General features: G+C 38.2%; 2 protein-coding genes across 2 annotated transcripts; both read right to left on the reverse strand.

The window, feature by feature from the left end:
* Positions 1–10,653: 10,653 nt before the first annotated feature.
* On the reverse strand, positions 10,654–11,622 carry LOC122201328 (olfactory receptor 5M10). The gene has a single exon (XM_042907204.1). It carries the CDS (start codon positions 11,620–11,622, stop codon positions 10,654–10,656), a length of 969 nt encoding a protein of 322 aa, XP_042763138.1.
* Positions 11,623–22,192: 10,570 nt separating this feature from the next.
* On the reverse strand, positions 22,193–23,020 carry LOC122201129 (olfactory receptor 1020-like). The gene has a single exon (XM_042907046.1). The coding sequence runs from the start codon at positions 23,018–23,020 to the stop codon at positions 22,193–22,195; it is 828 nt and encodes a 275-aa protein (XP_042762980.1).
* Between the last annotated feature and the right edge of the window lie 3,119 nt (positions 23,021–26,139).

The raw sequence follows: 26,139 nt of genomic DNA on the forward strand, positions 1-26,139 counted from the left end.
GCCAAATGGACCGGTGGGACTGTCCACAGGATGGAGGGACGTGGCAGAAAGGGAGAGGCGAGAGGAACAGACCCCCCACACCAGACCCCTCAGACATGGGAAATCCACATGAGGAAGATGAATCCCCATAATATTTGGCTTTGAAAATCTAAAGGGCCTCACTTAGTGAGTTCTTATAATCAGGGGTGCTTAACATCTACAACTTTAAAAATCAGGGGACTCAGCTCGGGGGGGCGGGGGTTGGAGGGAAGGTAAAAACTGAGTTTCTGCCTTTAAAAAGATATCATAACAAACATCCCTACTGAGAGACAGCATAGAAGCCGCAATCTGAAAAATGCATGGGGTATAAGGGAAGATTTATTTACTGATCTCAGAGCATGTGTTGGAGGAACAGCGATATTTGGGAGACTGCTCCAAAAACATAAGAGCTGGTGGAGATCACTGCCCTCCCCCCTCCCCAACCCGAGTCTAGATGCATGGGCACCTGTGGGAACCAGTACAGCAGGAACACTCGCCACCCAGCTTGCTAACAGTGTTCCACCCCCATGCTCTGCCACAGATGAGCACCTCCATTCTGGCCTGGGAAGAAGTTTTTCCAGGTGGCTTCAGGTCCCCTCCTGCAGTGGACTGGCTCAGATGTTGCTGGCACCGGGCACCCTGCTCCCATGAACCTGCCCACTTCCAAAAAAATTTTTGTAATGCTTTATTTCTGAGATAGAGACAGAGCGTGAGCTGGGGAGAGGCAGAGAGAGAGCGAGACACAGAATCCAAAGCAGGCTCCAGGCTCTGAGCTGTCAGCACAGAGCCCGACGCGGGGCTCGAGCTCACAAACAGTGAGATCACGACCTGAGCTGAAGAAGGGGGCTTAACTGACTGAGCCACCCAGGAGCCCCTGAACCTGCCCACTTCAGTATGCTCTTGGCCACGGTCCATCCAAAGTGGTGCCACAAGTCTAATAGTGTGCACGAAGCCTGATGGGAACCAGCCCCACACCAAAGTGACTCCTCTCCTGGGGAGAGGTCAAGATAAGCACACACACCAGTCTTACTGCGGCCCCAGCAGTGAGCTGGGGGCAGATACTGGGTCTAACCATAGGCCCTGCCTACCACCCAAAGCTTTTCAGGGAACAACACAGAGAAAGTGCTGAGCAATTCAGTGCTACCCAAATACATAAAGCAGCTAATAACAAACATAAAGAAAGTATCAATAGTAACACAATAATAGCAGAGGACCTTAACACCCCACTTACATCAATGGATAGATCATCCAAAGAGAAAATCAGCAGGGAAATGGCTTTGAATGACAGATGGATTTAACAGATACATTCAGAACATTCCACCCAGAACAGCAGAATACACATTCTTTCCAAGTGCACATGGAAAATTCTCCAGAATAGATCACATGTTAGGCCACAAAAGAAGCTTCAATTCAAAATTCAAAAATATTGAAGTTATACCACGCATATTTTCTGGTCACAACTCTATGAAGCTAGACATCAATCACAAGAAAAAATCTAGAGAAAACACAAACACGTGAAGATTAAATAACATGCTACTAAACAGTGAACGGACCAACCAAGAAATAGGAGAGGAAATAAAAATGACAATAAATAAATAAATAAATAAATAAATCACGGTGAGAACACGACAGTCCAGGGGTGCCTGAGTAGCTCAGTCAGTTGAACATCCAACTCTTGGTTTTGGCTCAGGTCATGATCTCACAGTCCGTGAGTTGGAGCCCTGCGTTGGCCTCTGTGCTGACAGTGTGGAGTCTGCTTAGAATTCTTTCTCTCCCTCTCTCTCTCTCTGCCCCTCCTGCATTCACTCTCTCTGTCAAAATAAGTAAATAAACTTAAAAAAAAAAAACCCACAACAGTCCAAAATCTCTGAGATGCGACAAATGTTGTTCTAAGGGAATTTTATAGTGATACAGGCCTATTGCAAGAAGCAAGAAAAATCTCAAATAAACAACCTAACCTTACACTTAAAGAAGCTAGAAAAAGAAGAACAAACAAAACCCAAAAACAGAGTTAGGAAGGAAATAATAAGGATTAAAGCAAAAATAAATGAAATAGAACCTAAAACAACAACAACAAAACAATAGAACAGGTCACAATGAAACCAGGAGCTGATTCTTTGAAAAGATCAACAAAATTGAAAAACCTTTATTCAAACTCATCAAAAAAAAAAAAAAAAAAAAAGCAGGAGGGGATTCAAATAAAAAAAAAAAAGCAGGAGGGGATTCAAATAAACAAAATCATAAATGAAAGAGGAAAATAACAACTAATACTACAGAAATACAAAGGATTTTTAGAGAATATTATGAAAAACTATATGCCAGTAAATTGGACATCTAGAAGAAATGGATAAATTCCTAGAAATATGTAATCTCCCAAAATTGAATCAGGAGGAGATAGAAAATTTGAAAAGATCAATTACTAGCAATGATTTTGAGTTGATAATCAAAAACTCCCAACAAACAAAAGTCCAGGACAAGATGGTTTCACAGATGAGTTCTACTAAACAATTAAAGAGTTTATACCTATTCTTTACAAACTATACCAAAAAATAGAAGAGGAAGGAAAGCTTCCAAATTCATTCTATGAAGTTAGCATTACTTTGATACCAAAACCTGATAAAGACACTGCAAAAAAAGACAGAACTACAGAATATCTCTGATAAACATAGATGCAAAAATACAACAATACATTAAAAAATTATTCACAGTGGTCATGTGGGATTTATTTCTGGATGCAAAGATTGTTCAATATTTGCAAATCAATCAATGTAATATATCACATCAGCAAGAGAAAGGATAAAAACCATATAATCATGTCAATATATGCAGAAAAAGCATTTAACAAAGTACAACATCCATTCATAATAAAAATCCTGAACAAAAAGGTTTAGAGGGAATACACATCAACATAATAAAGGCCATATATGAAAAACGCATAGCTCATATCATATTTAATGCTGAAAAATTGAGAGCTTTTCCCCTGAGATCAGGAACAAGACAAGGATGTCCACTCTCAGCACTGTTATTCAACATAATATTGGAAGTCTTAACCACAGCAATCAGACATGCAAAAGAAATAAAAGACATCCAAGTTGGTAAGGAAGAACTGTCACCATTTGACAATGACATGATAGTGTAGGTAGAAAACCCTAAAGACTCCCCCTAAAACTATTGGAACTGACAAATGAATTCAGTAAGGTCACAGGATACAAAATCAATATGCAGAAATCCATTGCATTTCTATGTACTAAGAATAAAGTAGCAGAAAGGGACTAAGTGAGTTCTAACGGAAACAACACCCATTTCCTGATTTAGAATTTTTATTGCTTACATAAGACACTTTTATCATTTTGTCCCTTCATTATTGACAGCAATTTGTTCTATAATTCTACATATTACCTTTCGGCTCTTGTCTACCCACAAACTACTGTAAAATAACAGCTACCCTAATAAGCATGGTTTTAGTATTTTACAACTAAATTGTAGCATAGGATTATTCCAGATTATTTGATACTCTTTGAAATTGGTCTTTACTGAAGTGCATAATGTAGCTTGATATTAGTGTGACACATTTAATATCTCTTCCTTTTAATATTTTGGCAATTCGTATTCTTCCTCTTACAGAAAGTTATTAGGGTAGAGTTTCAGTTTTATTCCGACTTTTTTTTTCTTTTCTTTTAGATGTCCTGATGTATACAGTAACTCTCAGCGAATGGGTACCCAAGTTTTCCTTCATCCCCAACAGCATTGGGAGTGTTCATTTCATTGTCTGTGTGTATAAATATAGTAAGTATAAAAACATCAGAAAACACTGATCCATCAGTTACAATTTATTGGAACAGAAATGTGTTTCACTTAATCTCAATGTCACAGTGTGTTATGATGATAACGTTACAGCTCAAGAAGAAAAAAAAATCCTTTATTTCAAGAAATTGTCTTTTAAGAAGTAAACTTCAGAATTAAATACAAATTTTGTTTTGTTTCCACATTAAAACTCTGTAGACAGAGATTGATATTGACTTGCTTGCACCCCACTCCTAACAAATCAGCCTGGTTCTATTTACCCCTGAAGAATCTCAATATATTCAAGAGCACAATATTTTTAAGGAGAAAAATAATAAAATTTGAATTAAAAAGAACCTAGATGAACTTCCAATTCAATAAGTGATAGAACAGTCCGACTCGTACTTTTCCTACTTTTATTTCTAAATTCTGACATTAATAAATACAGGTCTTTTAATTTTATAAACTGAGATCTGAATCTTACTGGAAATACGTAGTTTTTTTTGTTTGCTTGTTTTCTTATAAAAAAGATAGTTGTTTATCAAGGAAAACTGGTACATAGATACAAGGAACAAGATTTACTTTTCCTTAATTCTATGATAACAAAGTCATCATAATGTATATATTAATGCACCCTTCTTTTCTCATAAAAAGCTATAAAAAATCATTTTCCCCATCCTTAACTGGTAATTTCTTTATTTTAATGTCTGTAGAACATTATAATTTAAAAATCAGTCACATGATATTCAAATTCTCCTTTATGATATAGCCAACACTCACTTATGAAGGCCCTGGTTACTTACAGCTAGTTTTCTCTCTGGCAACTGCTTATGCCTAACTGTTACAAAATGCAGGGCAGCTGTGATAACTGAGATTTTTTGACAACTGTGCAAAGCAGGTGGCATTTGAATTCAGCACAAGTTTTAGTTAACACGGTGCCACACAAAGTGAGGGCTGCCTGTATTTAATAGGCCATTCATTTCTTTTTCCTCAATTATAAAACAAACATTACAATCAAATTCTCCACCCAAGTGTTTTCGTTTGCTTTTTGCACATTCCTAAAATTGGAATAGCTGAGTAAATTTATACATTTTTAAGACTCCTGAAAACATAATGTTAAATTGATTTTCAGAAAAACTGTATTATCGTTTTCTTGACACCCATAATGTAGAACGTGCCAGTCTTTTTTGAAATCAAATATAAATCCACAAAAGTATCTTATTTCAATTATTTTGTTTGAAATTATCATCTTTTCTTTATTGATGATTGATTAGTGCCTTAGGTTTATCTATAGACACAGTTAGGACCATGATCCCTTAAACTACAAACTACATAAGATTAATCTGATAAATACTGAAAGCATAACCATTGGTATAATGATAAGGTGGGGGGTGGGGAGTCCTGATCGGTAGCATTAGCTAATTTTTTCATTGTTGTAAATACTCCCACTCCCCTGCCAATTTCAAGAGGATCCATTTAACAACTGGCTTTCAAATCTGAATATTTAAGAATTGGCTCTCTGGGGTCAGCTCCAACTCATCTGTAAAGAAAACCCCGTCTAAACTAAACTGATAAGTTCTCCAGTTCTGACATGTGATTTGAATGGGGGTGTGGGAGTTCCCACCAACGAAGGTGAACCCCGGTTCCAATATCTTAACATATTATTGTATTTTGGGTTTGAAGTTGGCAAATTGGCACTGGAGCATTTGTTTCATATGTTTAGTTACTAGTATTTTTACTCATTAATTTTTTAGCACTTTTGTATTTTTATCTATTTTCTGCATATAGCCTTCAACATTTATTTATATGATGGTGTTTTAGTACTTTGAATCGTGTGTTAATACCTTCACCACTTTATCTTATTTGGGGCAAATACTTCCCGAAATATAATATGCCTCTTGATTTTAGATAGTTCTACGGTCTTCCATTGTGAATTTCTCCACTGCAATTTACCTCAGAAATGTTTTCTTCTGATTATTTAAAAGCTTAATGTTTATTTTTTTAAGGTTATTTATTTTAAGAGAGAGAGCAGGCGGGGGAGGGGCAGAGAGAAAGGGAGAGAGGATTCTAAGCAGGCTCCATGCTGTCAGCACAGAGCTCAAGGCAGAGCTTGAAATCACAAACTGTGAGATCATGACCTGACCTGAAGCCTGATGCTTCACTGACTGAGCCACCCAGGCTTCTCTAATACTTTAATTAAAATCAACGTAGGCTTTTTTTCTCCGCCGTGTTTGAAATGATGCACTGTTGAGAAGTATGTGTGGGCACATCAGTCTTTCAGGGGACAGTTACTGACAAAGGACAACCTAATTGTGAATAAGATTCTGTGTTTAGATATCTTTAGTGAAAAATAATGTTGTATTATGAACACTGGTATGGTACAAAAATAAACGTTTGTGTAAAAATGTTAACAAATACACAATATTAATATGCCAAAGTTAAATGTTTTGCTTTTCATTTATAATCTCTTTGCTTTTCTGGCAAAAACAAAACAAAACAAAACAAAACGAAACAACAATCTTAACCCACCAGTAACCTTTCATCCCAAAGTAGACCTCTCTACTGCTGAGATTCCATACATTTCCCCATCAGATGTGGGGACCAAACTATAACAATACTATGAAGACTAAAATATTTTTCCATGGTTTCCAATAATTTACAAGGAATATGTGTTGCATATATCACTATATTTGAAATCATGTGTATGGGTGCACCTGCTATCCAGATTGAGCCATCATATGCATAATTTCTTGGTTACAAAATGTTAGATAGGTAGAAGCATTTGATTTGCACTATCCTACCATGAATTTGAAAGACATGCATATAATGAAGATGAAATTTGTCTACCAGAAATTAACACTTACTTAAATCTACATTAATTATATGAATTTAGTTCAAAATGTATGTACAAATTGATCAAAGGAATAGAATAGGCCAGAAATAGATTCACTTAGTGTGCAATAAAAGTGATGTCACAAATCAGTGGAAAAACAAAGGTTGCTTAATAGCTAGTAGGAGGAAATGGTTTTAAAATGTGATGAAAAGAGGTACATATGATATTACAACATACAACAGAATTGTATCAAGAATAATTCAGTATAGTCCTATAAAATATGGCAACGAAAAATATAATAGAGATATAACCTTATTTAAATTTAGGGTGGAGAACAGTACAAAGCAAATATATATATATATTTTTCCAAATAATAATGTAAATATTCTTCACATGAGGAATCATCAGAAGTAAAAGGGGATCATCAAACTGATGTAGTCTCTTTATTCGTTAAATATATACTTTACATTGAAGAGGGTACTTGCTGGACTGAGCACTGGGTGTTATAGATAAGTGATGAATCACTGAATTCTACGCCTGAAACGAACACTGCACTATATATTAACTAACATGAATTTAAATTTAAAAAAAAAGAAAGGGAAAGAAAAAATAATAATAATAAATGCATGCATTTATGTACTAAATTTATACTTATAGGACATAATTTGATAAAATTTTAATCATTTGGATTTTTTTCCAAAGTCCTAAAATGACATTATAGCAAGTTATAAGATTACCTTCCTATAAACATGCTGTGTGTAGATAACAACTCCAGAACTCAACCAATGCTATCATTTTGATGTATTTCTATATGGAGCTAGGTTTTATAGACTTAGCCCATCTCGGAAATCTGCATTTATTCCATCACTCAGAAAGATTATTCATGGATGTAATAATAGTTGTGTCTATAGTATTTATGTTTTAGAGAAATGAAGGTAAAAGTAAAGTAGTCAGAATGTTTGGAAATATATATATATGTATATATATATATATATATATATATATATATATACATATATATATATATGTAATATTCTGTTAAAATAAAACAGACTTCCTTCCCAAGAATTGCTATGGAGACAACAAAGAAGTAAATACCCTCAGAGGATATTCCCTAATATTAATAACAACATAGTGAAATATTTACTCTCAAACATGACTACTCATAAGTATAAATGGTTGATGCTTTCTGGAGGGAAATCTACACATCAAAAAATTTAGCAAGAGCTTGAAAACTGTTCAAAACATGTAATTCAACAATCATACATCTAAGACCGATCCTAAAGAAACAATCAGAGACATATGTACATAGAGATATGAGTCAGTCTTAAAAACAATAGGATGCATAGATATGAAATAATGGTTTGTAAGATAATCCAAATGGAAGAAAACACACCAGAATGTTGAAAGCAGCTGTCTTAGGTAAGAGATCATAGGTAAATTTTGCTTTTATTCCTTAGATATTTCCATATTTTTCAATTTGCTTTTCTAGAATCAATGTGTTGTTTGTAATTAAGTTCAGGTATAATTTAATTATGGAGTATTAAGCTACATTAGAAACTGTATTTACTTGGGGTGCTTGTGGGGCTCCTTCAGTTAAGTGCCTGACTTGATTTCAGCCCATGTCATAATCTCATGGTTTGCAAGTTAAGCCCCACATTGTTGGGCTCAGCACCGACAGCAAGGACCCTGCTCCAGAGTCTCTCTCCATTTCTCTCTGCCCCTCCCCCACTCATCTCTTTCTCTCTCTCTCTCTCTCTTTCTCTCTCTTTCTCTCTCAAAATAAATAAATAAACTTAAAGAAAATTGGGGGGTGGGGGCACCTGGGTGGCTCAAAGCCTTTGACTTCAGCTCAGGTCATGACGTCACAGTTTATGAATTTGAGCCCAGTGTCAAGGCTCTGTGCTGACAGCTACAAGCCGGGAGCCTGCTTCAGTTTCTGTGTCTCCCTCTCTCTGCCCCTCCACTGCTTATGCTCTGTGTCTCTCTCCCTCCCGCCAAAATAAATAAACATTTAAAAAATGCTTTTTAAATGGTATTCATCAAAAATATTTAGTCTGCAGGAAATGCAAACTTTACATTATCAAGTGAAAGTCAACATTCAAATTTGTATTTGGAATAGGATTCCAATTTTGTCTTATAAATTATCACAATATATATGCATCTAAAATTGCTGAGAAGAAACATGGAAAAACAGAAACCAGAAACAGAAATTATCCCTTGGTTTAGACATATCACTGATAAAAGTTATTTATTCACATCTGTCTTTATTTTATAGTTATTTATAATGAACATGTGTGCTTTTATAATCTGGAAAACATATTCATAAAATATAGTCTAAATAGATCTACCATATATCAAAACTGTCTGATTTCCATGAAACACTAAGACAATTCTATTTTGATTGCACACAAATTATGTTTACCTGAATGTGAGAGGAATTGCATGTTAGCTATTATTAGCTATTACACCCTCATGATAATAACCATGACTTCATGTGGTGCAGTAACCTCATCCCTTTATTATCCCCAACATTCCCCCCAGCACTACAGCTTGCTGAATGTAACCACAATGAGAATAGGAAAGAGAGAATATTTGGAATCAAGGGGTTTGCCTTTCTGCTATTTAGTGGCTGAATGACTGTAGAAAGCCATTTAATCTCTCTGTGCCTAAGACTCCAAATGGTATAAATGGAGAGCATAATTTTCTCACAGATTTGTTATCTGAAGATTAAAATAAATAGTGATATATAAATGCACAGTAAAGTACAGCTGTATGACACATATGATTATTTTTGTGCATGTTGATTTTGTTGTATCCTATTTCTTTTTTTTTAATTTTTTTTTTAATGTTTATTTATTTTTGAGACAGAGAGAGACAGAGCATGAATGGGGGAGGGGCAGAGAGAGAGGGAGACACAGAATCAGAAGCAGGCTCCAGGCTCTGAGCCATCAGCCCAGAGCCTGACACGGGGCTCGAACTCACGAACCGTGAGATCGTGACCTGAGCTGAAGTCGGACACTCAACCGACTGAGCCACCCAGGCGCCCCTGTTGTATCCTATTGCTAAAGAACTTCTGAAGAGGCCTTCACCCAAGGAGTTAAACAACGAAAAAAATAAATCACAAATAGAAGTAAATAAATAGCATATAAAGAAAGACTAGAGAGGTCAACCATTTGGTTTAAGAGATTTGCCAAGACTGAGTTTACAGATTGGTTCCTGAAATTTACACATTGGGTCCTGGAAGCCATAGTGGTTCTCAGAACTAAAAAATAAAAGGAGGGGTGCCTGGGTGGCTCAGTAGGTTGAGCGTCTAACTTTGGCTCAGTTCATGATCTCCAGGTTCTTGAGTTCAAGCCCCATGTCGGGCTCTGTGCTGACAGCTGAGAGCCTGGAGCCTGCGTTGGATTCTTTGTCTCCCTTTCTCTCTGTCCCTCCCCCACTCATGCTTCTTTCTCTCTCTTAAAAATAAATAAACATTAAAAAAATTAGAAACAAAAAAAAGACTAGCTCAATTTGGGGGTACTTGGGTGGCTCAGTCAGTTAAGCATCTGACTTCAGCTCAGGTCATGATCTCATGGTTCGTGGGTTTGAGACCCACATCAGACTCCCTGCTGACAGCTCAGAGCCTGAAACCTGCTTTGGATTCTCTCTCTCCCTCTCTCTCCGCCCTTCCCCAATCTAGTTCTGTCCCTCTCTCTCTCTTTCTCTCTCTCAAAATAATAAATAAACATTAAAAAATATTTAAAAGGAAGCATACAATTATTTAGACAAAATAGAGAGTACTTTTGCAGTGATTCTCAAATACACTTTTTCAATTAGGATTCTAAATCTGGATATCAGCAACATTCTGATTCCTAGGAATTTCTTGCTTAAGAAAAAAGAGAGTTTGTTTTAAGTTAACCAAGTGTTCCACAGACTAAATGATGTTGGTCCTCAAAAAGAAATTGCACTGGGGACTCTATCACAGGAAGAACCCCTCTGTTACTCATTTCTAACCCCCATATTATCACAGACACTTATTTCAAATGAACAGATAACCAAATTTCAATTTTATGAAAGAGATTTCCCTGAATGATTTGCTGCATAGCATGAACCACATCCTTGTTCCGTAGACTATAAATCAATGGGTTCAACATTGGGCTCAAGAAAGTATAAAAGACTGCAATTATTTTGGACTCCTCCACAGACTTCTCAGATGGGGTCCTTAAGTACATGCAGAAGAGGGTTCCATAAAATAGGGTGACTGTTGTCAAGTGGGAACCACAAGTAGAAAAGGCCTTGTGCCTGCCTTCAGCAGAACGGATCCTCAAGATGGCTGCAATAATGAGAAGGTAGGAAAGGACAATGATGAAGAGAGAGCTTGACAGAGTCAAGCCAGCGACTACAAACATTGCCATTTTTTTGACATAAGTGTCAGAGCAGGCCAACAGTATAAGAGGAGGATCTGCACAGTAGAAATGATTGATTTCAAGGGAGCCACAGAAGGACAAGTGAAAAGTCAGCAGTGTCTGGGAGAGTCCATTAAGGAAACCACATGTATAAGACACCATGACTAGAGAGATACAAACGTTCTTAGACATTCTGGTACTGTAATGTAGAGGGCTACAAATGGCTACATAGCGATCCAATGCCATCGAAGCAAGGATATAAAACTCAGTGATCACCAGGGCAATGAAGAGAAGACACTGTGTGAAGCATCCAGCATAGGAGATGGTCTTCTGGTCGGAGACGAAGTTGTGCAGCATATTTGGAGTGATATTGGAGGAATAGCAAATGTCCACGAAGGAGAGGTGGCTAAGGAAGAAGTACATGGGTGTTTGGAGGTGAGAATTGGTCCTGATCAGCATAATCATGCAGAGATTCCCTGCCAGCGTGATCAGGTAGATCACCAGAAACACCCCAAACAGGATCTTCTCCAGGACAGGGTCGTCTGTGAGTCCCAAGAGAATGAATTCTGTCACTGTAGTGTGGTTTGGGGGAGACATTTTCTTTTCCCTTGAAAACTGATAGTCTTAGAGAAAGTGAGGAGTTCCATCTGATCCAGATTCTGCATTTATTCCACCCATTTTATCATTGACTCATTGATATATTCATCTACTGGGAAATTTCTCTTCTCTTTTAACAAACACATCAGAACATCTACAGAAATATTTTTGTCCTGTATCTCTCGTGTGATCTCTTTCACTTTTTCTCTCTCTCTCTCTCACTTTTGCTCTTGCTCTCACTTGTATGTGTGAAATCACACTTATACTTGCCTTCTCGCAAGAGAGAATTCCATATTGGGTATTTTTTTTCAAATTTTATAAAAAGAAAAATACAAGAATTAAAAGCAGATATTAAAAACAGTCATTTATATCATTCAAATGGAAAATATAAAGGAAGTTGGGTTTCTAGGGTCTCCCCCGATCTGATAACCTATATTTTAGATACAAAATAGAAGAAATATTTAGTACACCATTTTCACCTGAAACCCATTGTGGTCTGTCTTCATTTTATTCAGAAAGCATTGAATTAGTAGGTTTATCTCTTGGTATATGGCAAGTCATGTCCTGAATGAAGAATCATTCCCTCTGTTTAATAAAGTTGCTCACTCATTTACATATATATGCACATGACTGAAAATATATTTTTTTCTGCTCTAAATTCTGGGTTTACAACATTGAACAAATTCCCTATCCTCATGAGGCCCATGTTGTAGGAGAAGGAACAGATATTAAACATATAGACAAGCCTATAGAATGTGATTCCAGTTAGAAGCCAGGAGTATAAAGAAATATGAAGATGGGATGCTTTTAGATAAATACTCAGAGAAGTCTCTTCCGAGAAAGTAGAATTTAAACAGTAAATAAAAACCCCAAGTAAATGGAGAAGAATGTGGGATTTCTCTGCTTGTTTGTTTGTTTCCATTTTTTGAGCGACAAACACATATATGAACATATTTGTTTTGGAAAGCACAAATGATGTTTAAATGTGGCCTTTGCTTCCAGCTGGAGCCATTATATCTCAATGTTTTACAAAAATAAGGTATTACTGGAAAACAATGTGCCTCAAGAGCTGTTCCCTAAAACTATTTTTATATATTCAATAAAATAATTGATTTTTTAGGGGTGCCTGGGTGGCTCAGTCGGTTGAGCATCCAACTTCGGCTCAGGTCATGATCTCACAGCTCGTGAGTTCGAGCCCCACATCAGTCTCTGTGCTGACAGCTCAGAGCCTGGAGCCTGCTTCAGATTCTGTGCCTCCCTCTCTCTCTGCCCCAACTCACTCGCATTCTGTCTCTGTCTCTCTCAAAAATAAAAAAAACATTAAAAAAATTTAAAACAAAAAAATAATAATTGAATTTTTAGACATACTACAAAATATTAGCATATGAATAGAAATATCAAGTACAATTGAGGAAATTAATTTTTTTGCTCCACATTGGCACTCATCTCCACACAAAAGAACAAACATATTTTTACTGAAGAAATGTAGAAAATGACCCACCTGTAAAAGCTGACTTTCTGTATTTTGTAAAAACAAGGTGGAAACATTTATAATGTATATCTCAGGTACATTCTCTAGAGTATTTCAGAAATAATTCTGAAGAACTAATTAAAATAGTTTTGTTCCTCAGGAGCACAGCCTTAATTTGGTGCTTTGAGATCCTACTTTCTCCTTTGAGGCCAAAATCTCTGCCTAACATCTATGTCCATCTTGGTACTGAGTACTGAGATCTTTAGCAGTGATAATGAAATCAGCCATCACCTTTAATACCATAGAAGAAGGAAAATATGAGTCTATGAGTTTTGTATTCTTTGTATAGTAAAGATGAGAGGACTCTCATCAGAAGACATCAGTGTCTATAGACACTGAGTTTAAGTCATCTAATGGGAGCAAAGGGAAGGAAGGCAGAGTCAGTGAGAGAGATGAGAAGCAGAAAGAATATACAAGGCAGAAGAGTAACATAACCAAGGACAGGAAGTAGAAGCATCATTCAGGGGTGAGGGCCCTTTAAAGGGAAGACACCATGGATTCATACAGGAACCAATCTGCCCCATTGAGTTCACTTCATCAACATGGTAAAAATCAAAGATGGGTCTGAGAGCCAGGATCATTCATAAAATTGATGATTCATAAAACTGGTGATTACACGAGGAGGGTTGAAAGTAGAATAAAGAATATTTGAACATCGGCACTGCATTTGTTAGAGAATAAAAAAATCTAGAGATGTTCTCACTAGCCTGTATCTTGCAGTGCACTTAGTTCCAGATCAACACAATCCAAGGAATCAAAGTTAATACAATCCAAGAAATCAAAGTCAATACAATCCAGGGAATCAAAGTGTAGGCTGTCCAAAGACAGGAGAGGCAGCTCCGATCTTCAGATGTCCAAACCGTGGTGTGAATCTTAAAAATAGACATTGCCAGTTATTTTAGTAGCAAAAGGTGGGTTTATTCGGGAAACAAAGAGAATTGCAATCTGGGACAAGCAAAATGGCAAAATGTCAGCCAAGTCCAGCCCAGTCTCTGTCCCTTTCTGCTTGTGCTTGCTCTCTGTCTCAAAAATAAATAATAAACATCATTTTTTAAAAAAGGAGAAAAAATAAAAAGACACAGATACAAAAGTGCTACAATAGTCAGATGGTTGAAAACATCCTACTGACATTATAAATTTGTTACTTGTGTTTTTGTGATTATTCCATTGGCTATCTTTTGACAAGTTATAGCAGATCCAACATTATGCTGGAAGTTTTAAATTTAACGTAATCAAGTTATACAGATTGGAAAGGAAAAAATAAAATTGTGCTATTCACAGATCACATGACAGTTTGCACTGAATCTCCATTCAAAAGGTGCAAAGTAAATGTTAACTAGATTTATCGTGATGATTGCTTGGCAATATATATTAATATTGAATCTTATGTTGTACGTCTGAACTAAATATATATGTATTTTGTACATATAAAGTCATATAATTATGTTTTATATATATTCAAAAACAGTTAAGAGTATATTTGGGAAAGTCACATGATTACAAGATCAATATACATAATCATTTATATTATGATGCAAAATCCAATTGTCACCAAAGTAACATGAATTACGGATAGAGATTACATCAGATGGCATTCACACACACACACACACACAAAAACTATCTACCTCACATCAGGAGATCACAGAGACTCTGTGAGCAGGGTGAGCGGGTTCTTTTTAATTAGCGTTTAGGATGACTATTCAAAAAGGGGAACTTGTCATTGTTTTACAGGACAGTGGTGAGACGCCAGGCTTTGACAGGGTCAAAGAACGAATCTCAGGGGCCACAGAAAGTGAGCAAAGCTACAGAGTTTATTGAGAGAAAAGTATAAAATTCTCAAGAGTGAGCAAGGTCCCGACTGGGTTGCCGCAAGGATTTTTGTCCCCGACTTTTTATTGGGACCTTATCAGAAAGTTTGTGAGGCTCCACGCATGGCACCTAGCTCAGGTGTGTCTGGAATATCTTTATCCTGTTTGTTTGTTTCTTTGTTTGTTTCTCCCAAACCCCTGCTACCCCTTCAGCCTCCAGCTTGCAGGTGCACACTGCCTCCCTGTGGGTCCCTTACCTCTCCCTGCCTAATACTAACTCTTTCCCCACTCGATTGCATGTGAAAGCAGCCATAAGCTTGCACAGGGGTATTTAGAAAACATGCCGAGACACATTGAATGCTGTGTTCGCGATGCTTGTGCTCCTCCTAGAGAAGAGATTTAACATTATGATGAAGCAGAGGCCAGGGTCTGACCAGGGTTAAGGGGCTACTCGCTGCTCTGAGAGCTGGTATAAACTGGATGGGCTTGTTATTTCAGCTAAGAAATGCAGCGTCCTGCTTGTTCATTGACTGGAACAGAAACTGCTACGGAAACATACAGATGGGGGCACTTGGGTGGCTCGATTCGTTAAGCGTCAGACATCAGCTCAGGTCATGATCTCACGGTTCCTGAGTTTGAGCCCCACATTAGGCTGTCTGCTGTCAGCACAGAGCCCGCTTTGGATTTTCTGTCCCCCTCTCTCTCTGCCCCTCGCCACTTGCACACTCTCTCTCTCTCTAAAATATAAATAAACATTTTTTTTTAATCTTAAAAGAAACATAAAGATGGAAAGATGGACAGACACATTTGGACTTCAGCAAGGCTTGGTTTTAAACTTTTCCCTTCCTCATTCTTGAAGCTTTGCCCTCCCCTTCACTTGCTTTTTTGTACAATCTTTTGTTCCAGGAACTGGGTATGGATATTGACACCTCGCTGGCTTCAATGTATACTTCGTAATAAGACTCAAGTGGCCTGTGTTTTCCTATAAAACCCTTTAGCCTTTAGCCCCCGGTGGGCTTGCAGTCCTGGAGGCATTAGCCTGCTGCAGCCCCTGTGCCTGGCAAAATAAAAAATTATCTTCCTTCTTTATCTCCAAACTGTCTTCGTGCTACATACTTTGGCTCTGGAGCACAGAGGGCAGTTTTTGACAACAGAACCAAATCAATTCCCTGAGAAAACAAGCTTTAAATTTTCTGCTAGTTTTGGGGCGCCTGGGTGGCTCAGTCGGTTAAGCATCGACTTCAGCTCAGGTCATGATCTCACGGTTGGTGGGTTCGAACCTGGCGTTGGGCTCTGGGCTGAGAGCTCGAGCCTGGAGACTGCTTCAGAGTGTGTCTCCTCTATTCCTTCCCCACTCGCACTCTGTCTCTCTCTCAAAAAATAAAGATTAAAAAATAAATTAAATTTTCTGCTAGTTTCAACCTCATTAACCCTATGGGACATGGTTTCAGTCCTGCAGAAAAAAAATCTCAAGAATGTACTCCAGGTAGGGCGCCTGGGTGGCTCAGTGGGTTAAGCATCTGAAATGGGCTCAGGTCATGATCTTACAATTCATGAGTTCTAGCCTCACGGGTGAACATGAGCTCCACTTCCACATCTGGTGAGTCCTGCTTCTCTTTCTCTCTCTGCCCCTTAGGGGATTCTCTCTCTCTACCCCTCATTCACTTGTGGGCTCTCGCTCTCTCTCTCTCTCTCTCTCTCTCTGTAAACAACAACAACAAAATGCACTTTATGTCGATCTGTACCTTTGAAACAGCACTGGGATTTTACCATGGATTTGCAGTGTCTCCTGTGGCCAGGCTATTTCCTGGCCTGGTAGAGAGTATTAGTTTCTACATTCCCTTTCTTCCCTTAAAATCCTTAACTACTGGGGTTTTTGCATTTCTTTGTTATTCTATCACCTCCTTGGATATTCTAACAGAAGTATGCTTGGGTAAGTAGAGCTTGTAGGGCACAGATCATGGACCTAAAACGACTTCTCTTGGGTCAGGAAAGTTTTGTTTTTCTGGGGACCCCTAACTCTCTGTTAACACAACCACAACTGAAAAACTTAAAAATAAATAAGTAAATATTACCGATAATAACATCAGAAGCATACACTACTTAGAACTGAATATAATAAAAACTACGTAAGAGATTTAATCTGAAAATCACAAAACACTGTAAAGGGAATATAGACTTAAATAATGGAAAGATACATATCACTTGTGGATTGGACAATCTGATGTTGTTAAGTTGTCAGTTCTTCCTGAATCGATCAATAGTTTGCTGTTGTTGTTGTTGTTGTTGTTGTTGTTTTTAACATTTTTTAAATTTTTTTTTTAATTTTTTTTTAACGTTTATTTATTTTTGAGACAGAGAGAGACAGAGCATGAACGGGGGAGGGTCAGAGAGAGGGAGGCACAGAATCTGAAACAGGCTCCAGGCTCCGAGCTGTCAGCACAGAGCCCGACATGGGGCTCGGACTCACGGACCGCGAGATCGTGACCTGAGCCGAAGTCGGCCGCTTAACCGACTGAGCCACCCAGGCGCCCCAACATTTTTTAAATTTATTTTTGAGACAGAGAGAGACAGAGCATGAACGGGGGAGGGTCAGAGAGAGAGGAAGACACAGAATCTGAAACAGGCTCCAAGCTCTGAGCCATCAGCACAGAGCCCGATGCGGGGCTCAAACTCACGGACTGTGAGATCATGACCTGAGCTGAAGTCAGAGGCTCAAATGACAAGGCTCATGCGCCCCTTGATCAATAGTTTTAATGCAAGTCTAGTCAACCCTGCAGCAAGCTTATCTTTTTGAAAATTGATTCCAAAATATGTAGAGAGATAACTATAAAAAAATACTTAGATGAACCGAAGCTATTTTGAGAGTGAAGAAAAATTATCGAATGATCTAGCCTAACCAATCTTAAGACTTAATAAAAACTTACTGTACCGACAACATTGTGTAGATCTAAAGATAACAAACAGATTAATTGTACAGAACAAAGGATCCAGAAATGTATCTGGTGAGAGAGCGTAAGGCAGGCTGAGGGCAAAATACAAGCTACACCACTCCCACCAGGAATAGGTTTGCTGCTGACTGACAAAGGAAGGGACAAAAAACAACTGATTACACCCATAAGAGTCTCCCCTGGTTTATAAGAAAAAGGCAATCCCATCAATGGTCTAAAGTCCAGGAACTCCCTTCTGTCTTACTGTTAATGCTCTGCTAGAGGGAAAAACAACCTTGGCTTGACAATAGCTAAGCCTTCGGTAATCTTTGAGTCTCTAGCATATGAAAGTCTCTTTGGAAATTCCTCTTGACTTTATCTCCCAGGACTCCATAAAACAGTCAACCCCCACGTATGCTGTGCAGCTCTTCCTGCCCAAGGGTCCCGTCCCTTGCTTTGATAAAATCTTTTGCACCAAAGATGTCAGTTAAGAATTCTTTCTTGGCCATTGGCTCCAGACCCCACGAACCCCACCATCACCCCAAAATTTCATCATATCCACTCATATATAGTCGGTGGGTTTTTGAACAAAGGTATGAAGGTGTTTCAATGGAAAATGCCACTGGAAAAATTAATCTGTAGAAAAATTTAACTTCAATTCCTATATCACATTATACTCCAATAGTCCAATATTAATTTGTTACGGATCATAGAACGAAATGTAAACACCAAATCTACAAGTTTCCAGGAACAAAAATAAAAGAATGTCTTCATGATCTTAAAGGTTACCAAAGTTTTCTTAGGAAGGACAGAAAAATCACTAATTGTGAAACAAATATATAAATTTTATGTCATCCAATTTCAAAGTATGCACTCTTCAAAAATAATGTTAAGATAATGAAACGGTAAGCCACAAGCTAGAAACAAATATTCGTATGGAATATTTTTGACAAGGACTTGTATTTAGAACACAAAAATATCCTCCACAATTCACTGATCAAAATAAACAACAAAATGTAGCAGGCACACTTCACAAATGAAGACACGTGAATAGTCAAAAACCACAAGAAAATAATTTCAGTTACCTATCATCTTCAAATAAATGCAGATTATTGAGAGACTAAGAGAAAAATTACCAGGTGTACTCACAACTGCAAAGAAAAGACTCCAACCTCCCCCCCTCCCCCCCCACTGCCGTTCCCGGAACCAGCCAGGGCATGCCCAGTTGTGGTCTGACCTAAAGGTGGGAACCAATCAAGTTCTGCTGAGTGGTTTGAAAAAAAAGCCGGGAACCAATCAAGTTCTGCTGAGTGTTCAAATTTAAATGTCAACCAATAATAGCTCTGTAACCACAAAAAAATCCCTAACTTGTTTGTGCCTGTCTATAAAAGAAGCTGTAAGATCCTCGCTGTCACCGGCAAGGAGTGCGCGGAGGACCGGGTTCGAACCTGCAATAAACGACCCTTGCCGGTTGGCTTTGACTCTGGACTCTGGTAGTTTGTTTTCGGGGGGTCTCTCGAATGGGGGCATATCAATTATAACTACAACTGGATAGTTGCCACCTCCATGGCAAGAACTAAAACGATTGAGTGTGACAAAAGGAAGCAACTAGAACTCTCATGATGTGCCACTTGATGGAATGCAAAATAATTTCACTACGTTAGAAAACTGGTTATTTCTCATAAAATTCACTTAGGAACTTATACCTTGTTACAAAACTGACCCAGCAATTCTACTCTGAAGTATTTATCCAAGAGAAAAGAAGACACATACCCTCAAAGAAACTCAAGTGTATACTGGCAGACGCATAGATAAACAAAGGGTTGTATGTCCATACAATGGAATGCTGCACAGAAATAAAAATGAACACACTACGCATACACTGTAAATGAATCTCAAAAATATAGAGAGAGGGATCAACTGCCTGAAAGATAGAGCAATGAACTACCCAACCCTGCTCCTCTGCAAAAGAAACAAGAACACTGGCAAAAGTTATCCAAATCAACGTTGACAGAACTCTGGGACTTAACCAAAGGCTTGCAGCAATCCCAGGAGTGTTTGTTCCAGAAAAACAGCAGGGGATCTTGATGAGAAGGATGAGCTCCCCAGTTGTACAGTAGCCTTGAAAACCGGAATTGCAACTTTCTGGCTGCACTCATTGGTCAGACTGCATTGAACCTTCACTTCAAATTTCTACATTTCCTGGGGAATAAATTTACCTTCAAAAATATGACTGAGCAATCAACTTGGCTTTCAAATCAAGCAGATCAAATTATCCATGTTTAATACCGGAGTATGATGTTATGAGATCCAGCTTATACTATAGATTATAAACATGAAGAGCAAAAAGCTTTAGTACTGAAAGCTAAGATTTTCCTCAAACCCATTCTCTACTAGAAATTTGTTTAACAATTACATCAACGAACCCAGGAGCTCCTGGGTGGCTGATGTGGTTAAGAATCCCACTCTTGGTTTCAGCTTAGGTCACGATCTCACGGTTCCGGGTTCAAGCCCAGCATTGGGCTCTGAGTTGGCAGTGCTCTGAGTTGGCTCTGAGTTATACTGGGTTTTATGTCTCTGAACAGGGAGTTGCTTGGGATTCCCTCTTTCTCCTTCTCTCTCTGCCCCTTTCCTGCTCTCTCTCTCTATCACTTTCGCTCTCTTTCTCAAAATAAATAAATAAACTTACAAAAGAAAAGATGGAGCCCATTAAACTATCTGATTTATCTCTTAGCTCTTCTCTTGTCTTTGTTTCTATGGTCACTGAAGCCTGGGAGGAACAAGGGGAGGAAAAAAATAGAGAAGGAGGAGAAAGAGAAAGAAGAAGAGGAAGATGGGAAGTAGTTAAATAGAGTTCTCAGTAGCGAATAGGAACTGTCAAGGCAACTATTTATCGGCTTTCTCTCTGGAATAGGGGCCCAAAGAGTTTTTACCCAGCCGGATAGGACCATTTACTTTTCAAATTCCTATCATCACAAATTGCATATTCTTAGAGGATCAGGTACACTGAACCGAACAGGATAATAAAAGACGATGTTGTTTATGTTAGGCCATCTGACAAAAACAGAAGGAAGAAAACACATAAAACCCTCAAATCTAGGAACTATAGAAAAACAAAAGGAATAAGAGCAGCATCTTACAGGTTTTAGCCTAAAAGTCATGCTTCTGTACTGCCTTGTGGCCAGATTTTTTTTCTTGATCCTGTACCCCCTAAGGAAGGTCTGCCTGCTATTTTAATCCAAACATTTATTTGTAACTATCACAAACATACCAAGAAGCTTCTGGCTTCTAGTTTTGTTTTTCAGTATATTAGAGTAAGTAGCCAGAATGTAGTCACTTTAACATTGTTAGTTGGAGGGGGCGCTGATCATTTGAAATGTTTAATTTCAAACAAGATAACTTGTTTTAAAAAGAATAAAACATCATCCAACAGATCATCCAACCAGATATAAGAGAATAACTTTTCTTTTTTTTTTTAAAGTTTTATTTATTTATTGAGAGAGAGAGAGAGAGAGAGAGAGAGACAGCATGCATAAGCGGGGGAGGGGCAGGGAAAGAAGAAGAGAGAGGACCCCAATCAGCCTCCATGCTGTCAGGGCAGAGCCCAAAGTGGAGTTCAATCTCACAACCATGAGATCATGACGTGAGCCGAAACCAAGAGTCAGACACTTAACCAACCAAGCCACCCAGGTGCCCCATTAGTTTTCTTTTTTAGAGGACCTCTCAATCTACGTATGTGACATCATATTTTTATGATGTCATATTTTTATGATTTTTTTCCAGTTCACTGGGGATAAAACGCAGTCTCTAAGCCCTCTTCGAGTCCTCTGGACAAATTCTGGCTCAGCCTGCCCCTTATCACCTGTCCTCTGGAAGTTACATAAATCACTGTTCAATCATGGAGCTTCAAGTAAGAAAAAAAGAGTCATTCCTTCTGCTATTCAGTCTTTATCTCATTTACTTTTATACTGGGTTTTATGTCTCTGAACAGGGAGTTGTATTGTGATAGCTGATTAGTTTCAAGCATAAAGGCTCTGTGGAGTTAGTGGGATTCATATAGAGGTTTAACCATATTCCCCAGGATGTTGAGACATTCGGCCCAACTCTACTATCAAAAACAGCAACAACAAAACTCATGGCAGAATGAAATGGAACCAGGATGAATGGAGATGGATTTAGTCATTTCTACATTCCTTCAGAGTTCTAAAATCTCACACTTTGTTGATTCTAAGTACAGAAGAATAGGTTGTTTTAAAATTTTTACCTAAGGAAGCTTTGACGTCCTTAGTTCTCAGACTCTAGATGAGAGGATTTAACATGGGAATGATCACTGTATAAAACACAGATACCACTTTGTCATGGTCCCTTGAGTAGCAGGAGCTGGAGCGCAGATACGTGAACAGAAGAGTGCCAAAGAAAATGGTGATCACCATCAAGCAGGAAGCACAGGTGGAGAAAGCCTTGGGCCTCCCTTCAGCAGAATGGATCCTCAAGGTGGCAATGGGGATGTACAGATAAGAACTGAGAATAATCAGGAGGCAGCTCAGTTCATTACAACTGGCAAAAGCAAAAATGACAACTTCATTGACATGTGTATCAGAACAAGAGAGTTTCAGGAGGGGTGGAGTGTCACAGAAAAAGTGGTTGATGACATTCAAGTGGCAGAAAGACAGCTGAAAGGTGAAGCCTGTGTGAATGGCAGCCTTCAGAAAGCCTGCAAGATATGCGGCCAATACCAGAAGGACATTAAGACACAGGGACATGGTGACTGTGTAAAGAAGAGGCTTGCAGATGACCATGTAATGGTCATAGGCCATCACAGCCAACAGAAAGCCCTCAATTCCAGCAAAGGAACCAAAAAAGAAGAACTGCGTGGCACATGCACTAAATGAAATGACTGGGTTCTCCACCCAGAAATTCATTAGCATATTAGGGGCAATGACAGAAGAATAACAGAAGTCAACAAGGGATAAATTAGAGAAGAAAAAGTACATTGGGGTATGGAGATGTGAGTCACTCTTGATTAATAGGATCATGCCAAAATTTCCAAACACAGTTATCATATGGATGACTAGAAATACCATAAAAAGAAGAAACTGTAGTTCTGGATGATCCCTGAATCCCATGAGAATAAATTCAGCCACTGTTGTATGGTTGCTCATATCTTTGTCTCAGAATGGATGATTCGTTTGCTAAGATAAGAAAGAAACCGAGAAAATAAATTGCACAAAGAAAAAAAAATACCAGGAAAATAAAATAGTTCATTCTCTGCTATAATTAAGATTAGTTCTTAAATGCCCAGAAGACCTGTGTATTTAACCTCTTTATTTGCTTATTGCAGTGAAGAAAACTTCCTTAAGTAAACTCAGTAACCTATTTTCTTTTTAAAAGTAAAGTGTGTGTGTGTGTATGTGTGTGTGTGTGTGTGTGTGTGAAGTCTTTGATGACTGACCCTATTTATACATAGCCTACGCTAACTTCCAACTTTTCTTTCCTCCCCCCTTGCCCCTACTGCCTTCACTTCCTACGATCCAATTCCTTTGCATTGGCCTTGGCAATTAAACATACCATACAGTTGAATATCCTTGCTGTGTGCAAGACTGCATTTCCTGTTTTCTCTTAAGCCCATTCTGATTGGGCTTGCACCCTATCACTCCACAGAAACACTTCTTGCCGAAGGCGTCAGGGATGTTTACATTGTCAAACCCCACGGTCAATTCTCATTCCTCATCTTTTTGATCTATCAATAACATTTGAGGGAGTTGATTTCTTACTACTCCTCAGAAGACTTTTTTCTCTCATCTGCTAGGACAGCAGACTCTGAGTTTTCCTCCTACCAAATGGATTGTTTCTTCTCAGTGTCTGCTTATTCCTCCTCTCCTTTCTTAGTCTTAAGGTTGGAGGAGCTCAGTCCTCAATCTTTCTCTCTTTCCAATTTACACTCTACCAGGCTGATTATTCAATCTTGCCAGCGTAATTACCTTCTATATACTTAAAACTCCTGAATTTGTATCTCCAGCCCTGACCTCTTTTCCAAACTCCAGACTTGTAGTTCAACTGCTTGCCTACATCTCCACATTAATATCAAAGAGCAGCTCAACATAACCCAAAGCTGAATTTCTCAGGCCCTTCCCTAAGTTGCTCCAAACATAGCATTCCTTATCTCAAATTAATGACAACTCTATACTTTCATTTGCTCAGATGCAATTAAATAAATATTGAAGAAATTGATCTCTTCTCTCTCTCACACGCTATATAACCAGTCCATCAGATAATTATGTTGGGTCTACTTTCAAAATATTTGTATTAACTACCTCCTACCACCTCCATTCCTACCAAGACCTCAGCCAACATTATCTTTCACCTGGATTATTACAACAGTCTTTTAACAGGTCTATCTCTATATTCACACAAAATCCTACCCTATAAAATAACCAATTGAAAAATTTTGTAAAGCTCTACTTTATGCCTATATGTATATATACAAACATACTCACATTATATATGGCATTCTTGCTACAAAAATTAATTTTCTCTGTTTTACACATACACAAGTATGTATACACATGGATATACATGTATATATACATCCATATATGCATGTGTCTGTATATACTGAAAATTCTACAAAATTCTGATTTGTTATTAGTGATCCTAAATCCCTGTCTTCTTCTAAAAACAAAATCCAGGGGGCACCTGGGTGGCTCAGTCGGTTATGTGTCCAACTTCGGCTCAGGTCATGCTCTCATGGTTTGTGAGTTCGAGCCCCGCGTTGGGCTCTGTGCTGACAGCTCAGAGCCTGGAGTCTGCTTCGGATTCTGTGTCTCCCTCTCCCTCTGCCCCTCCCCTGCTCATGCTCTGTCTCTGTTTGTCTCAAAAATAAATAAAACATTTTTTAAAAATTTAAAAACATTAACAAAGAAATAAATCGAAATAAAAATAAAATCCAAATTAGTTTAGTTGAAACATTAAATTTAGTGTTTCAGACATATCATAATTGAGATGGTTAATTACTTGAATGTTTTTTGAGTTGTCTCAGAACGTTTCGATATCCAAACACTTTCAGATAAATTAAACCGTCTTACCTTTGGCCTTAAGAGATCTTCACTAGAAGTAATTGTTTTTACTTTTAGTTTTGTTTTCTTGCTTTGGGAGGAATACCAGTTTTCTGTCTCACAGTGTGAAATTTGTAGCTGGGATGAAAATGCAAGCAGTGGAAGAGATCCAGCTATGACAGAATTAAGACACGGTTAATTCAAAGAAGAGTAGAAAATGCTGCTGTTGAATCTGAAAGCAGACGGTCCACCTTATCAAGTCTGTCGTGATTCTCTTGAGAGTTAGTCTCTGCAAAACACTAAAAATCGAAAGCTTGAAAGGTGCCAATCCAAAATTAAGACACATATTTGCTCTTCACTGAAGTAATTAAACTACTTTCTCCCCAGTGAACAACTTATACCCTGGAGAGTAACTTAGGCACATAGAGAAGTACAGAAGCTATTGCATGGTCCTGAGACTCCATGGAACATGACACTAAATTAAACGGTACGAAATGGACCAGATCCAGCCTCCACACTTCAGAATTCCACTTAAAATGGGATCGCTCTTCATTTCTACTAGAATATGGCTCTCTCGGTGCATTAATTAATTAATTAATTAAACAAATATCTACCAGTATCCTTGGTACTGAGAGAGTAGCCAATAAAACCTATCTTGTTCAATCCTTCATGCAGCTTGCAGTCTGGAGTCGGGGTGTGGACAGTTATCACAGGGTGATCAGAAAAAGTGAAGTCCAAAGACACTTGGTGAACTACCAGGCTTGTTTGATCAATCACTTCTTCTCAAACACCTTCCTCATTGCATGTCTTTTCCTCCTTTCATTTGTTCATACTGGTCCACACATACGTGTCTCCTGCTATTCCTTTGGCAAACCGAGGAGAATTTTGCCTCAGGGCCTTTATACTTACTGTAAGTGTACCTGAAATGCTTTTCCACAGACATTCAGATGATATTACCTTTATTCAAGCCTTGATCAAATGTTATTTCCACAGAGAACTCTTCTCTGACACCACCATTCCCTACTCTAATACCTGGTTTTCTATTCTTCAAAATACCACTCATACCCATGTCAAACACGTGCACATGTACACACACACACACACACACACACCTATGCACACATACATGCACATTTGGCATAGAAAATAAAGTCTTCCTCACCGAAATATAAGTTTGGGAAGATTAGAAC

Source organism: Panthera leo, chromosome D1, assembly GCF_018350215.1.
Source record: "Panthera leo isolate Ple1 chromosome D1, P.leo_Ple1_pat1.1, whole genome shotgun sequence".
NCBI classification, from domain to species: Eukaryota; Metazoa; Chordata; class Mammalia; order Carnivora; family Felidae; genus Panthera; species Panthera leo.

Bases quoted from the DNA above. Each gene is read 5' to 3' on its own strand.
- LOC122201328 (XM_042907204.1), bottom strand. From the start codon at position 11,622: ATGTCTCCCCCAAACCACACTACAGTGACAGAATTCATTCTCTTGGGA.
- LOC122201129 (XM_042907046.1), bottom strand. From the start codon at position 23,020: ATGGGATTCAGGGATCATCCAGAACTACAGTTTCTTCTTTTTATGGTA.